Here is a 14,743-nt window from a genome sequence, read left to right as displayed (position 1 = left end):
CCGACAGACCACCAGAGGGGAGAAAAAACGTCGTAGTTTACCCAGTCCCACTGGGTCCGAACCGTGCAATGGAGAACAACTTTGCACCCAGTGGCTCACTCTCGAGCTCTACAAAGGAGCAAATCGCCGAAAGCATGCAGGAGATGTTCTCTCACCTGGACCCAGAAGTTATTGACATCGTGCTGTCCGAGTGTGATTTTAAAGGTAGGAGCGAGAACGAGCAACAATGCGTTCAGCAACCTGGCGTGGAGCAGTGTTTTGGGAATGCTGCTGTGTGCTCAGTAGTTAGCTCTGTGGCTTGTTAGCTGTACGTGTCTGACATTTTTGAAACACATTTTGAAACTCTACAGTCCGGCGTAGTGACTGTCCAGTGTTTGAAATGAACACTGTTTACAGTAAATAAATATCAAGCACCCGAGAAATCACTGCTATTAAACAATCTATTCTTCTCTATTTTTATGCAGTAACAACTTAAGAATTTATTCAGAAAACCATGGACTGTATCACGGACAGCATGGGCTTTTGACTTTGTAGTGATTGTCACGTACTATAATCTTTTCATATTAGTTTTTTTCTATTTTTGAGTTCAATTTATCCATTCAGCTTCTATCACACTATTCTTTTAAGAGCCTTGTTTCCATGATTGGAGAATGATTGTTATCTGAGGCCTTGAGAAGGGCACTGTGAAGAGGACAGATTAGGGTTAAGGGAATATACAGTACATTTATCAGTTTCCTCAAGAGAGAACAATTTTCTTACAGCATAAATTGTTTTTTTAATACCAAAGAATGAGCCTTTTTAAATTAATTTGTGTCTCATAGTATTACTATGTTATTACTTAACTCTTATGTTTTCTAATATATTTAATCACTGGGGCTACAGCGAATGTATATACGGCTATGGTTAATACCATTATTTTAGTCTAGTTGATGAGTTTTGTGGTCCATAAAATAATTTCAAAATTCTCAGTCCATGCTTGCTTTTTGTAGAATGACCAATTAAGAACTGTTCTCTTTTTTTCTTTTTTTTTTTAAGTTGAAATAGCAATGGACTCTCTGCTGCAGCTGTCTGAGGCTGCTGAAGATGCAGCTCCTCTTCCCTCTCCCATGTCTGGCTTTGAGCGTACTGCTGCCGACCTGCTTGGTCCTCCTGAGTTTCCTGATCCAAGACCAAACCAAGATTCATTCAAATCATTGAAACACCCTTTATTTTCTCCTTCCTCTACCAGCCCTTTAACAGAGGAGATGGACATGGCAGTTGAACAGGAGCTGGAGACACTTGAAGCAAAAGCAGATATAAAGGGAGAAGACCACAGAAGCCAGTATTTGTCTATTAGTGAACCCATCTCCTTACCGCCCTCAGCATTTATACAGCAAACTGATGCTGAACCCCCTACGTCTAGTCCGAAATCCGGATCTACAGGGCCCTTGTCTCAGTACTCTTTTTCAGAAGCCGCCTTAGTAGAATCTTCATTGCCAGCCATGCAGCATACCACTGCAGAGAAGCACCAGACTTTGGTAGATTTTACTCACCTTGTGACAGAGGAACCTGCAGAAAAGCCCAAACCTCCTTTGGACCTTGCAGCTTTAGGCCGTCCCTCTGCTTTTCAGGCGTACATAAAACAGGACCCACAACCTGGCATGCCTGGAAGAACAGAAGTTGGGCCTTCTGATACTGTAGTTGGAGGGGCGAGATCTAAAGCAAACACAAATCTAGAGCCTGTTGGTAATGTGTCTTGGAATGTGGAGGCACCAGTCTTTTCTCCTTGTACCACTGGAAACCATGAACCTACCTTTATTACTCCTGTGGCTCAGACATCCCATAATTGGCCACACCATGCTAGACAAGCCTGTCCATGGCAGCTACAGTGTCAAGCACCTCTGAAACCTTCAGCAACTATTCCAAAGTCCTGGGCCCTGCCTCCTGCTTCACAGTATTGTACCCCTAACAGTTATCTGCAATTGGAAGGAAACGTTCTCGTGCTGCTACGTGGTGCTCCAGGATCTGGAAAGTCAACACTAGCAAGGTAAGAATGTTGGCATGTTAGAAATGAGCTTCAAGACAATTCAAATCTTTAACCTATTTACAAAGTACATGTAAATCTCTTTTTGCAGAACATTGTTAGAGCAAAATCCAGGTGGCATTATTTTGAGTACTGACAACTATTTTATTCACAATGGAGAATACCACTATGACCCCACTGTTTTGGGAGAAGCTCACGAATGGAATCATAAAAAAGGTGAATTAAATGTATCTATGTGCCTTGTCAACACACATTTGCGAGTATTGCAGTCAATTTGAATCTTTAATTATTTTAAATAAAAGAACCAGTTGTTTTTTTAACACAGCAAATATATGTCTCTCTCTGTCTTCATGTGGACATTATTCCATAGCCAAGAAGGCTTTCCACAGAGGCATTAGTCCCATCATCATTGATAACACTAACATGCAGGGATGGGAGATGAAACCTTATGTGGCTCAGGTAAGTTTGTATGACCTTGTTAATAGTTTAGAAAAATGACGTATACAAAAGTCCTCCTCTTATCTTGCAATACAAGTCGTTCAAGTCGAACAATTTCACGTCATCTGCAAAATGATAACCTTGACTCACCCTTTGTGGCCACTTTGATGCATTTTCACATAATTTTACTTCCTGTTGCTGCGGCCATGCTGAAACACAAGCATTCAGTCTTTGGTTTTGCACACAGTTTGTTGACTATAATTTAATTTGGGGTGTTTCAAATAACAAACAATGTTTGATGATTATCCCCCAGGCACTAAAACATGGATATAAAGTTTTGTTTAAAGAGCCGCAAACGTGGTGGAGAAACAAGCCCAAAGAACTGGAGAGGTGAGAATACAAGTAGATGAAGTACTCGTCAAGTTCTTGATCTGAAATACTTCAACGGTTTTGTTTCTTTTGTTTCTTTTTGTTCTGTGTGTGCAGACGCTCCACACACGGGGTGCATGTGGAAAAAATCCGACGCATGCTCAACGGGTACGAGCGCTCTGTCACAGTCCAGTCCATCATGGGTTCATGTGTGCCTGAGCACAAACAGTACCACATTCTGGAGAACACAAGCTCACAGTGAGTTTTGCCCCCGTGTCAAATAAAATTGAGTTCTTGTCTGAAGAAATAGTATTTTTTGTAACAAAGTTATTCATCGTTTTTAATCATTCTTCTCTTCATTTTAGGCTGACGTCCTCTGAAGTACCTTGTCCTGATCTGGTGGGAAAACCAAGGCTAATTGAGGGAACTAATGTGTCACGCTCCCATCTGTTTTCCTCTCTGCCAGATGTCTCATCTATCAGTCAGTCTCATGAGTTGGACGATGGCTCCTATAGATCCACAGAATCAGTACATTTTCAGCCCACTGAACAATCTGCAGAAAACGCAGACGTATCTGCTATGGATGACTTAAATTTGGAGCATTTGGATAGTGAGTTGGACGCCCGGTTACAGCTAAATAATTTAGTAGGAGCTCAACAAATCCCGGACTGTATCGTGGAGTCTGTGATGAATGAAGAGTCCCCGGAGAACGAACTGCCTGTTGCTTTTTCTGAATCTATTGCACAGCGGGTGAAGAGAGAGAGTCGAATGAAGAGATTTGATCATGAAAAGATGGAGGCTGCAGATCTGGTGAAGGACACTAACCAGTCAGAGAGTGAGGAGACAGAAAAAAAGGAAGCAAGTGACCTTGAGTTTGTTTGGGTTATGGAAGAAGCTAAAATGTTGGAGTTTGTAGGTGACTGGCCTACAGAAGGATCTCTAAACCAGCGACAAACAAGAAGAGGAAGACATAAAGAAAGAAATTTTACAGAAGACAAATCTGTGTCTCAGGAAGTAAATACATCGGAACCTGATAAAACAGAGTGTCCAGAAGAGCTCGATCTGGATCAGACCAACTCTTCTCTGATTTCCTCGAGGAATGAAGAGAATTTACCAAAAGAAGTGTCAGGAGAGGATGGTGGGAGGATTGACGGCTCCTATGGCAATGAAGACATTGGACGAGACATGGACGAGCAAGATGGCAGGGACATCTACAGCATGGGAGAATTACCTGACTGTGTGTTAGACTGGAAGGCTGCTGACTACTGCAGGGCTAGAAAATCAAAATTCAAAATTGGAGCAGAGGACACTGATAGAAATAACGGGAACGTCAGAGATACCGTTAGTTCTGATTTTGCCCCATCTGTCACTGCTGAGTCACTATTTGTCTCCAGTAATGCCGAGTTAAACAGGCACCATGACGCAGAGAGCCACAACAGTGAAGGTGTGGTTGATAGAAAAGTTGATGATGTGCCAACTGATCCCTGCACTATGGATTGCAGGGAGACTGTAGCTGAGGCTGACAGCAGTCTTCTCAGTGAGGCCTCTCAGAGTCCAGTGAGTGAGGGCTCAGCGGAGGGACAAAGAGGTTCCCTCAGTGCAAACAGTCAGGATAAAAAGCTGCGTCAGGGCCGTCGATCAGGGAAACAGTGCAAACTCGCCCTCACCTTCACTCAAAACTATCCTGATGCCCAAACAAATACCAACGAATCCCCCAGAACCCCGAGTGACAACACAGAGAGCCATCCAAACAGCCCAGACACCGATGACCAACACATCAGAAATGTCTGCTCTAACTCCAACCTTGACCCTAAGCCCGACCTGTCCACTGAGTCCAAGTCAGAAACTGAAGTGCAGTCATCTTCTTCTTCTTTTCCTCCTCCTCCTCCTCTTCAGGCAGAGTCAGGCTGCTTCATTCAAACAGAGCCTCAAGACTTCGCTCTCCTATGGCGTCTGAATCGCCAGGACCTCCGCAATAATAACACTTCCACTGCTGCTTCCAGTAACTCCGGTGGCTTCACTGTTCTGTGTGGCGACTCCAGTCGATTCGTGCCAGCGCTCTCCTCCGTGGCTTTCGCAGCAGTTGCAGTTAACCCCTTGGGCCACAGCGATGTACTTTATCGAGTGGTCCATGAGAAAGGCACACAAGTCGAGGAGAGAGATTTGGGAGGAACCCATGACCGCCTCGAGAGCTTGTGTATCCTCTGCCGTCACTTTAAACTAGTAAATTATGATACATTAGAGGATTTGTATGACAAATGCCATCAGGACCTAGAGTGGACCACCAACCTGCTGCTGGACTCTGGAGAGCGGGTCTTTAAAGAGGAAGACGACACAGAGGTGGAGAAACAGGAGCTGGAAAGTGGTGTTCTTCAGGATAAACATGACCAGAACACACCCTCTCCATGTCGAGCTCCAGGAGGAGCAGAAACCAGCTATCATCCTGAGGTGAGCTGTCTGGAGACAACTGGATCTGAGCAGGTGACTGAGCTATCATCTGATGCAACACGTGATAAGTCCAAACTAGACTGTGTGGATTTGACATGTGTTGAAGGTGCTGCTGCTTCATTTAAAAGTGAGAATACTACCAGGTCGTCACTGTGGCCTGGAGATCTGCAAATAAAAATGACAGAAGGAGAGACCACTGGACACAGAGAAATAGCAGAACCTTGTTCAGAAGCTGGGGCCTCAGGTGGAAATGTTGTGATAAATGAGGACTCTGTGGCTAAAGATGATGCTGCTAGCATGGATGAGATCCACCGACTGTCGCGGGCAGAACTGGAGGAGCTTAATGAACAGGAAGAGAGGACCGAGAGGAGGCAGGTGGAGGAAAGAAGGAGCATGCATCTGGACATTCAGAGTGTGGAGCTCAAACTACCCACTGAACTGGCCATACAGCTTATTGAACTGTTCGGCCCTGTGGGATTGGACCCAGGTACGGCATCACACTGAGAACAGAAGGGGGTGATGCTGAGTTGTGTAGGTCAAGGACACTTAGTGGGATATAGAGAAAAAAGTTTAAAATAACATATTGATTATGGCGTTTCAGAATCAGAAATATACTTTTAATCGTGTAAATCATGTAATACTCAACTTTACCACCAGATGCCTCTACATCCTCTTTTTTTGTTTCTACCCTCTATTTTTAAATGTAATTTTTTTACATTATGACGTACAGACCAATCATCATTCAGTTGCTGTACCAACTGCAGTAATATCAATCTCTCTGTTACTCTTCTGATTGAAGGTACATGTGACACTGAAGACTATAAGGTCAATATGGACCTGCACCTGGCCAAGCTGCTCCACCAGAAGTGGAAGGAGACAATCCAGGTGAGGTATCAAACATCTGGGAAAGACATTATTGAAGGCAGATTAGTTTGAACGTCTTTGACTCACTGTTTTTGTGAATTGTGTTTCACAGGAAACGCAGCGACAGACGGCACTTTTGTTCCATTTGTTTGGAGAGAGTACGTTTTCACACTTGACATGAACTTATATGACTGTGGGCAATAACCTGGAGTGGCATTAGACGTTCACACACTTACTCACACCTACAATAGAATGTTCCTCTGAAAACACTTGCCTGTATTGCCCTGTTATAAACCAACAGGTAAAATGAAATATATGTAGGTAAATATATATTAAAATATATTTGATCAGATGTCAGCTTCTCAGGTGAATTTCTGGAAAGTTAATGTTGTTCACAAGAACAAACATTGCTCACAATTCTCCTCGTAGGTGACGATGGTTACATGACACCAGGCAGTCAACCAGAGGCCCGTGGCCGTCTGCCGTTCATGGACCACTGGAATGCGTCCCGCCCACATGTCTCCCTGACAGATATAATAAAAGAGGAACTGGCCTTGCAGAAGAATGTTGAGAAGGTAACATTTTTGTCTCGATCTGCAGTTATTGGTACAGTATTTCCAGTCGCACTATTGCCATTTTACTATTTACCAATTTCTACCATGTTGGTTTCAGACCAGGCAAAGTCGTGTAGACCTTGATCAGAGAAACGGCGCAACTCTGCTGAAAGAGGACAAACTCTTCTCAATCTTTCCAAACATAGACAGACATTTCCTTCAGGACATTTTCAGAGATCACAAGTGAGTAGCAGATGATAACAGATTATTACATCATCTGCTGTTAACACTAGAATCTCCCAAATATGGGATCGATAAAGTTCAAATTATTTTTTAATTGTTATTATTATTTCGTACCTGCGTGTCCTTGCTGGTACAGTTACAGCCTGGCCCAGACGGAGCTGTTTCTCCGTTCTCTACTAGATGAAGAACCCGCCAAGAACGTTGTTGCCCCAGAGGCCCCTCAGTGTGATCATCACAGAGCAGCAAGCAAAGAAAGGGAAAAGGTATTTCAGCACAGGGAGTGTTGGGTGGCCTGCCCTTGGTGTGCTACAGTGAGGAAAGAAAATGCTTATTTGTCTGCCCTCTAATTCAACTCAAACAGAAAGCTCCAGAGTCGATCACACCGGACTTTCAGGACGTGGAGTACCCAGAGTACGACGACTTCAGGGCTGAAGCCAATTTGCAGAGGAGGAGACAGTTGGAGAGTTTTGCCAAAGCTGCTGAGGCCTCACAGCAGGGACGCAAACAAGTGGCCTCGTTTTACGCACAACAGGCAAGTGGTTTAAAGTCACTGAGGCTTCAGGCAACATAATGTCCGTGTCTGTCTTAATAAAGAAATAAGTTGGACTCAACTTTTTATTCTACAGGGACATTTGCATGGACAGCGGATGCGTGAAGCTAATCACCGTGCAGCAGTCCAGATCTTTGAGCGTGTCAACTCCTCACTGCTGCCCAGAAACATCCTGGACCTCCATGGACTCCATGTAGACGAGGCCCTGCATCACCTGGACCAAGTCCTAGAGGACAAAGCATCAGGTATTTGTCACAGTACTGCAAAAACCCGGTGTAGCCTCTTTAACCGTCACACCTCCAAATGTTATTCAAAGATGTACAGAGTTAATGCAAACAAAGCCAAGTCAACCACGTCCGCCCATGATGACGATGTTAACATTGAATATTTAAATTTGTATGAAGACTAAAATGTCAACATTCTTTTTCAGAGGACTTGTATCAACAACAAATATCCAGCATTGTACAAATGTATTAGGCAGGTACACACATTCACTATTCTCCTATAACCTTTCTTTTTCAAATATTTAAATCAAATGAAAAGAAGGAGAATTGCTTACTCTTGACAACATCAAATATTTTCCAGTGATCTAAAATAAAATACAAACCTCTCACTTAGACAAATTAGACATTGTTTCAGTTTATGTGAAGACAACTGTTTACAGAAGTCTAAAGACAAATGTCGGCTGTGTGGACAACAAAATATACATGGCACAAACACAATGACAACAGTCCATCCATGCAGGACATTCACCTGAATCACACACACGGGGCACAGGTTGACAGCCACACCACCCTGTGTATTAACTCACTCCATCACTTCTCTCCATGTAGATTGTGAGAAAGGTCTGTGTCGACCTGAGCTGTCTGTTATCACAGGAAAGGGGAACCACAGCCAGGGGGGCGTGGCCCGCATCCGCCCTGCTGTGATAGTCTACCTTACTAACAAACAATACAGGTAAAACACGCACGCACACACACAAACACAGACACACTCACATATACTTTCTCATACATCTTTCTCCTTTCATCTCCCAGGTTCACTGAGCCAAAGCCAGGCCTTTTGTTGGTCTCTTTGAAGTGAAAAGAAATTGCTTCACTGGAATCAGACTCAACCTGCTGTGGAGAACATCCTGCTTTTCACCGTCATTCTTGCGTTTCTGTCTCTCATTCACATGAACAGATGAACGCATGATAATGGAGCCGACGGGGGATATAACGTTGATGAAGGTTAAAGTGAAATTTAATTAAGCTTTTTTTAAATACGGATATTTATTGTAATTGTTTTTTGTAAGAGTGCTACATTTGCGTGGAACAAGAATAATGTATCTTAATTTATCTGTACAGCTAGAAAAACATTTTTATAATGAAAATATTTGGTACAAACTCCAACCTTTATCAGTGACCACTGCAAAACTTGGAAGTATTAAGTTAGACCAGTGGGGTTTTTTTCAGCAGCATTTCCACCTGTTTCTGAGAAAATTCCTCATTGTAATTATTGTGGTTTTGATTGACAGCTAGTCCCACCTTAAAATCCAGCTTTTTTGGGTTACATATGAGATGCTAATCAATGTGGCACCAGTACGTCTTGTGATAGAAATGCACAAACACACCTTCAAAAAGAAAACTCAGAACACGTCCATCTTTTAAATGCAAATTAACTTAACTAGATTTTATGCCATTGAAAAATAACACTGCCTGTAAAAATCAATAATTGTTTACTTGGTGCTCAAAATTTAAAAAAAAATTAAGCAAAATATTTCTTACTACATAGATTTATAAACAACAAAGATAATTTGATTTTCATTTCCCTTTTGGTGAAAAACGAGTCTTAAACGTACACTGTTGGTATTGCCGCAGTGTCTCAGCTCCATGTCATGATAGAATGAACTGATATTCAACTGATAATCTCATGTCATAACTTTCTTACTCTAAAACTAATCGAAGAGAATCAGCCTGTTAATGGTAGCCAGCATTTGTAGCATGGTTTCAAATTTTTTAAAAATTAAAGAAATGTTGTGAGAAAAAAATCTATTTTCTATGAGATGAGATAACAGCTACTGTATGTTCGCAGATTTTATTGGTTGTACAAAATTTTGTGAATCGTGACTTGTACAAATGAGATTGTATTTTTTAATTATTTGTTTTATTGGTTTATTATTTACAGAGAATATTGTACATTTGAATAAAACCATTTGTTTGCAGTTAAGTCTGTTGTTTTTTTGCCTTTTTAAAGAAAACTTCTCATCAACTTTAAGAACAAACAGTTGTTTTAAAGATATGTATTCGTTTATTAATTAATTAATTTTTATTAATTAATATAAAAGTCTGAATCATCTAGGCCCACACTACAGCTGTCAAACTGCTAAACTCTGAACTTTATATGGACGATACCACGGTCTACCAAGCTTAGAAGTTTGTTGTAGAAGTTTCATATTTTTTATATATTTTTTTTATCCCATTTGATTCTAAATCTTGTAAGTACTAAAACAATTTGGTTGTTATGCTAGCTTATTTTACCGCACCACCCTCTGAAGAGACGTAAAATCAATCATCGGCTGCGCAGTAAAAGTCATCATCACCTTCCTCATCATCATTTTACTGCGCATAAATATGGTGTCACTCCTTCGCGGAAATTCAGTTCTCGCGGCAGGCCTCGGAACCAATCTACCGCGATAATCGAGGGACCACTGGATCTCCCTATCTGTGAACCCAAGACTGTTGTTTCTCACCTCGTCTAAAACACATCACCTACACATACACCTTTAACCTCGTTATCTTGTGACTAAATACTCACAAAAATACTTTATTCTGATAAACTTGTGACTATTTTCTATTAAATCCTCAATATGGCTCTAATACTGTCGTAAAATAACACATCAACTGCAGTGGTAGCAAAGTTAACTTTTTTGTTCCGACCCCTAACTAATCTCTCAAGACATTCTGGACCCCCACGTGCAAACAGTCGCGGTTTTCACAGTGACTTTCAGCACCGTGATATCAGCAGCAGCGCAGCGCTGAGCTGACTGACGTCTGTCGTGTCAAAACGCAGCTGCCTCCGCAGTGAACAAAGCAGTGAGAGGTGGGGAGTTCGAGTTGCACCTCCTCACAACACAGCGGATGTCACCGACTTTTCCTCTCTTTGCCCTCGTCTGTCTTTTTGAACCCAGCGATGTAATCGCCTTTTTTTGGACTAATCGATCAACGAGTGACGATAGATGTGAAACGTTTAACTGTGAAATAATAGATTCGACTGTTTTTTTCAGACTTACTGAAGAGTTCAATCAAGACGGTGATAGTGGTTTTTGACACCGTAACATCTTATAAGGGCGGCATCCGACATCCGGTGAAGACGAAAATTTGATCAGTAAGAGGTATTTATATTCGTAACCCGCAACATTACTTTGTCTGCACATATCAGCGTTTTTATAAACATATTTAATCATTTAAACGATACATTTGACAGTTCGATACATATACAATACCTGTAGATATGTTTAATTATTTTGTAATTTCAACGTACACGAAACTACAAATGTAGGAAGCAGGCTGCTTCTTTAGAAAATCTACTTTCAAATACATATTTAAAAACATTTGACAGAAAGAAAATATTTGACTAAAATTCAATCACAAAATCTCCAGTAAAAATAATAAACTTTACAATGATGTGATAACTAAACAAATACTACTACTACAACTACTAATAATATCAACAAACAACAAAACACCCTGTAGTTTGGTAATTTTACTTAAACTATATTCAACAGGTGTGGGTTGTAAACCCACAAACCAGTTTTTTTAAAGTAAAAATTCAGGAGATAATTGTTTGTCACTTTAAAAGGAAATGTTTTTCCAAATAAATATTTGACAAATACTGCCGTGTGTGTGCGTAAGGGGCCTCAGCAGTACTGCATTATGAACTAAAGTCATAGACAGACACAGGAGTGTTCTGGACTTATCTGAGGTTGACCATTTAGACTGACCTTTGATCATCCTTTCAAAAGGGTGTCTGACTTTAAAGACAAAATCTGCTGAGACAAGACTCCCAGGTCTCTCAGAACTTTATCAACTGTGGAGCTGTGTTAAAAATGAACTATTTTATTTAATTTTATATTTAATTTTCTTTTCCAAATTTAAATAGAAACCTGTTGAAATGATTCAAGCTCCACCCACTTTTTTTAGTTCCCATAACTGATGAAACAAAAAAACTGAATTTGAGATGTGGAAAAGAAGCAGGTTGTGACGTGATACAAAATACACACCCCTGAATTCTACAAAGAGAAAAGTCTCTGATGGAAACAATACTTGGTTTCTATCCATTTATCGATTGTTACTGGAATTTATAAATTCCACACATCACAAACTTAAAATACAGTTTGTTTGTGCGCTTGACTTCATGCAGGCCAGTTTTTTACTGTTGATAACATCTGCTGCAAAATCAGAAAACTGTGGACTGTTGATCACATTTTTGTACTTAAAAGAATCTTTATCGAGTAAATTAACATTCACAAAAGTCTCTTATACGGACTTTGTTGGACTGTTCTGCGTGTATCTAAATGTGAAAGGAAAATGAAATTAAAGGTAAAAGCAAGCAAAAGTAGGTAACGGTTAGTAACTTGCCATTTTTAGCCAACATGGCCTGATAATAAGAACAGAGATGTATGAAAGATCATGTAATTATCGGAAGAATAAGTACTCATTTTTTACTTTTTACCCTGGTTGTTGGCCATAAAATTAGTTCTAATGTGAATTTTGAAAATAATACGTCTGTAGCGACATCATCAAATCAAAGAATGTAAAGCAACAAGTGTGAAATATGGGGCAAAGCAAATGCCATTAGGCAAGAAATTTACCCCAGCAAATCTCCAACAGAAGCAAACAAACAATATAAACCAAAAAAGGACTTAAAAATAAATTAAAAATATGAATCAAAAGAGTCCGACAATAGGTAGAATTCCCCTCAAATACCCAAATATTGGATAAAACATGTTAGCTAATGATATTAGTCCAGGAGTGTAAAAATCAGTATAATGTTGTAATAAAATTAAATAAAAAGTAAATGAAATGATCAACAATACTTTATGGATAATTTTTCGAAATAAAAAGTAAATGAAATCAACAATACTTTATGGATAATTTTTCTTATCGTTACCAACTACAGAATCACACTGACCTGCTCTATATACACACCCATTTCTTTTGCATAAAAATATTCTGATTTATAAAATTAATTAACATGAAAAATGCATATATTTTGACAGCCCTAATATATACATATACATATATATTTGTACATATATGTACTATTCATTATAAGTGACTGCCTTTTTAAATGTAGGGTTGTCAAAGAAAATGAACAAAAACTTCACTCGTATCTATCCTATAATCTTTTTTTAAGCAGCTTTAATGTGATTTTTATTTGACTGAATTTCGTGTCCTCATCTGTCTCCTCCAATAGATTCACGGCATGAAATGTAAGCAATGGTCCCTGGCTGGGGGAAATGACTGTGTCTCAGATCATCAGAGAGAGAAACCTGTACATGACAACCAACAGCACAGCCAATCTGAGAGAGCCCAAAGAGCCATGAGGTTACGTGAAGCTCAGGGTGGCTGCTGGAGAATTGCACATTTTCAGTGTGTATGTTTGTCATTGAAGAGGTTTTAAGACGGCGGCGTCCTGATGCAGATCAACGAGCTGGTTTAGAAGGTTATCACCACATGCAACAGCTGCAAATCAACTGCTGTAAAGACATTAGCTTTACACGGAAGCAGAGTCACTGGTGTTTTTGACTTCTCTGTGAACCAAGTGTCGCTCCGGAGACTTTAACCAAAGACGCGCATTTCTAGAGAAAACCAGTCAAGATGAACGGCCTTGATGAAATGTCAGTAAAGTGTGTACTGGTCGGAGATAGCGCGGTTGGAAAGACGGCGCTGTTGGTCCGTTTTACCTCAGAGACTTTCCCAGACACTTATAAGCCCACAGTGTTTGACAACACAGGGGTGGAGGTCTACATGGACGGGGTCCAGATCAGCCTGGGGTTGTGGGATACGGCAGGTAATGACAACTTAAGACAAGTTCGGCCAAGGTCCTACCAGCAGGCTGACGTCGTCCTCATCTGCTACTCGGTGGCTAATCCCAATTCTCTGGCCAGTGTCCAACACAAGTGGATCGCTGAGGTTCGAGAGAACTTGCCCAAAGTGCCGGTCCTGGTTGTTGCCACTCAGACAGACCTGCGTGAGATCGGGGCATATCGTGGCAGCTGCATCTCAGCAGCCGAGGGAAGACGAGTGGCTCAAGAAGTCCACGCCAAAGGTTATCTGGAGTGCTCCTCCCTGAACAACAGAGGCGTCCAGCAAGTGTTCGAGTGTGCGGTGCGGACGGCTGTGAACCAGTACAAAAAGCAAGCCAGAAGGCGCATGTTCAGTATAAACCAATGCAAAGTCTTCTGACCTTTGACCTGGACTTTTCCCTGTCTAAGTCGTATGAGGACTTGCTCTTGGCTGAGTGTAGGTGATTTGATTCGGACAAAAATAAATCAGTTTAAATACGTTTTTTGTGATAAATTTGTTACTTTTTATCAACGTGTAAAACAAAAAAGTTTTTGTTATAATAAGACAACAGGAAGTGTAATGAGTAGCGAGTCTGGTGAGTCTGGTCGCTGAGGTAAGGATAATAATACATTTAGTGTGAATTACTATATTAGAAGTTTTTTGTAAGACCATTCATTAAACTAGAGTTTAACGTCTGAGTGTTTTGACCTCCTGGTCGGACTCAATGATTAAACAGAATAACATTCACAATCTGTGTTAGATCATTCAAATGACTCGTATTAGTGTTTGATCAATGCATTAATACATCAATATCTAATGAACATTAATGTTAATCACCTAAGAGTTAAAGTTTTAATCCATGATAAAAACAAGTGTCCGGCTCCATTTCAGAGTCTGAAGTCGTATTAGACGCGACACTCTCGGTATCTTTGTGTTTTTTTTTTAAATAGATCATTAGGAGAGCGTACAATCTTAACACGAAACAGTAGTAAAAATGTGTGAGGAATCATAAACGCCCTTGTTTTTTATAGTATAGAGACACGCAACAATAAAACATGAAATTCATTACTTGAAATTAAAGTGATTTTATGTACAGACTATAGTATTTTATTTATTCAGACTCTACATGTTTAATGAAATTCCAATTAAAACTAAATTGGGATAAAACGTTTACAAAAATTTAAATGCGTGTTGTTACTTTTTG

The 14,743-nt window shown here is 40.5% G+C and overlaps 3 protein-coding genes across 3 annotated transcripts in view; 2 read left to right on the top strand and 1 right to left on the bottom strand.

Moving 5' to 3' along the window:
* The window catches only part of pds5a (PDS5 cohesin associated factor A), a 17,744-nt gene extending 17,568 nt beyond the window's left edge, over positions 1-176 (bottom strand). Inside the window, exon 1 of the mRNA XM_025058665.1 lies at positions 156-176. The gene's annotated coding sequence lies outside the window, so the exon portion shown is untranslated. The remainder of the gene's footprint in view (positions 1-155) is intronic.
* n4bp2 (NEDD4 binding protein 2) lies at positions 7-9,235 on the top strand. Its single transcript, XM_008316921.3, has 16 exons — positions 7-204; positions 1,036-2,026; positions 2,115-2,239; positions 2,394-2,482; positions 2,775-2,851; positions 2,948-3,088; positions 3,196-5,765; positions 6,078-6,163; positions 6,255-6,300; positions 6,572-6,717; positions 6,815-6,939; positions 7,076-7,202; positions 7,301-7,471; positions 7,566-7,734; positions 8,323-8,446; positions 8,527-9,235. Exons 1-16 carry the CDS (start codon positions 69-71, stop codon positions 8,570-8,572), a joined length of 5,169 nt encoding a protein of 1,722 aa, XP_008315143.1. The 5' UTR covers positions 7-68; the 3' UTR covers positions 8,573-9,235.
* Positions 9,236-10,551: 1,316 nt separating this feature from the next.
* Positions 10,552-14,680, top strand: rhoh (ras homolog family member H). The gene is made up of 2 exons (XM_025058667.1): positions 10,552-10,862; positions 12,947-14,680. Exon 2 carries the CDS (start codon positions 13,351-13,353, stop codon positions 13,936-13,938), a length of 588 nt encoding a protein of 195 aa, XP_024914435.1. The 5' UTR covers positions 10,552-10,862; positions 12,947-13,350; the 3' UTR covers positions 13,939-14,680.
* The last annotated feature ends 63 nt before the right edge of the window (positions 14,681-14,743 follow it).

Source organism: Cynoglossus semilaevis, chromosome 9 (genome assembly GCF_000523025.1).
Source record: "Cynoglossus semilaevis isolate Cse_v1.0 chromosome 9, Cse_v1.0, whole genome shotgun sequence".
Taxonomy (NCBI): Eukaryota; Metazoa; Chordata; class Actinopteri; order Pleuronectiformes; family Cynoglossidae; genus Cynoglossus; species Cynoglossus semilaevis.
This window is presented reverse-complemented; position numbering and strand designations above follow the sequence as displayed.

Excerpts from the sequence above, each read along its gene's own strand:
- n4bp2 (XM_008316921.3), top strand. The coding sequence starts at position 69 with ATGGAGAACAACTTTGCACCCAGTGGCTCACTCTCGAGCTCTACAAAG. Across the intron at positions 205-1,035 it reads GTCCGAGTGTGATTTTAAAG|TTGAAATAGCAATGGACTCT; the intron begins GTAGGAGCGAGA and ends TTTTTTTTTAAG. Across the intron at positions 6,164-6,254 it reads AGTGGAAGGAGACAATCCAG|GAAACGCAGCGACAGACGGC; the intron begins GTGAGGTATCAA and ends TGTGTTTCACAG.
- rhoh (XM_025058667.1), top strand. The coding sequence starts at position 13,351 with ATGAACGGCCTTGATGAAATGTCAGTAAAGTGTGTACTGGTCGGAGAT.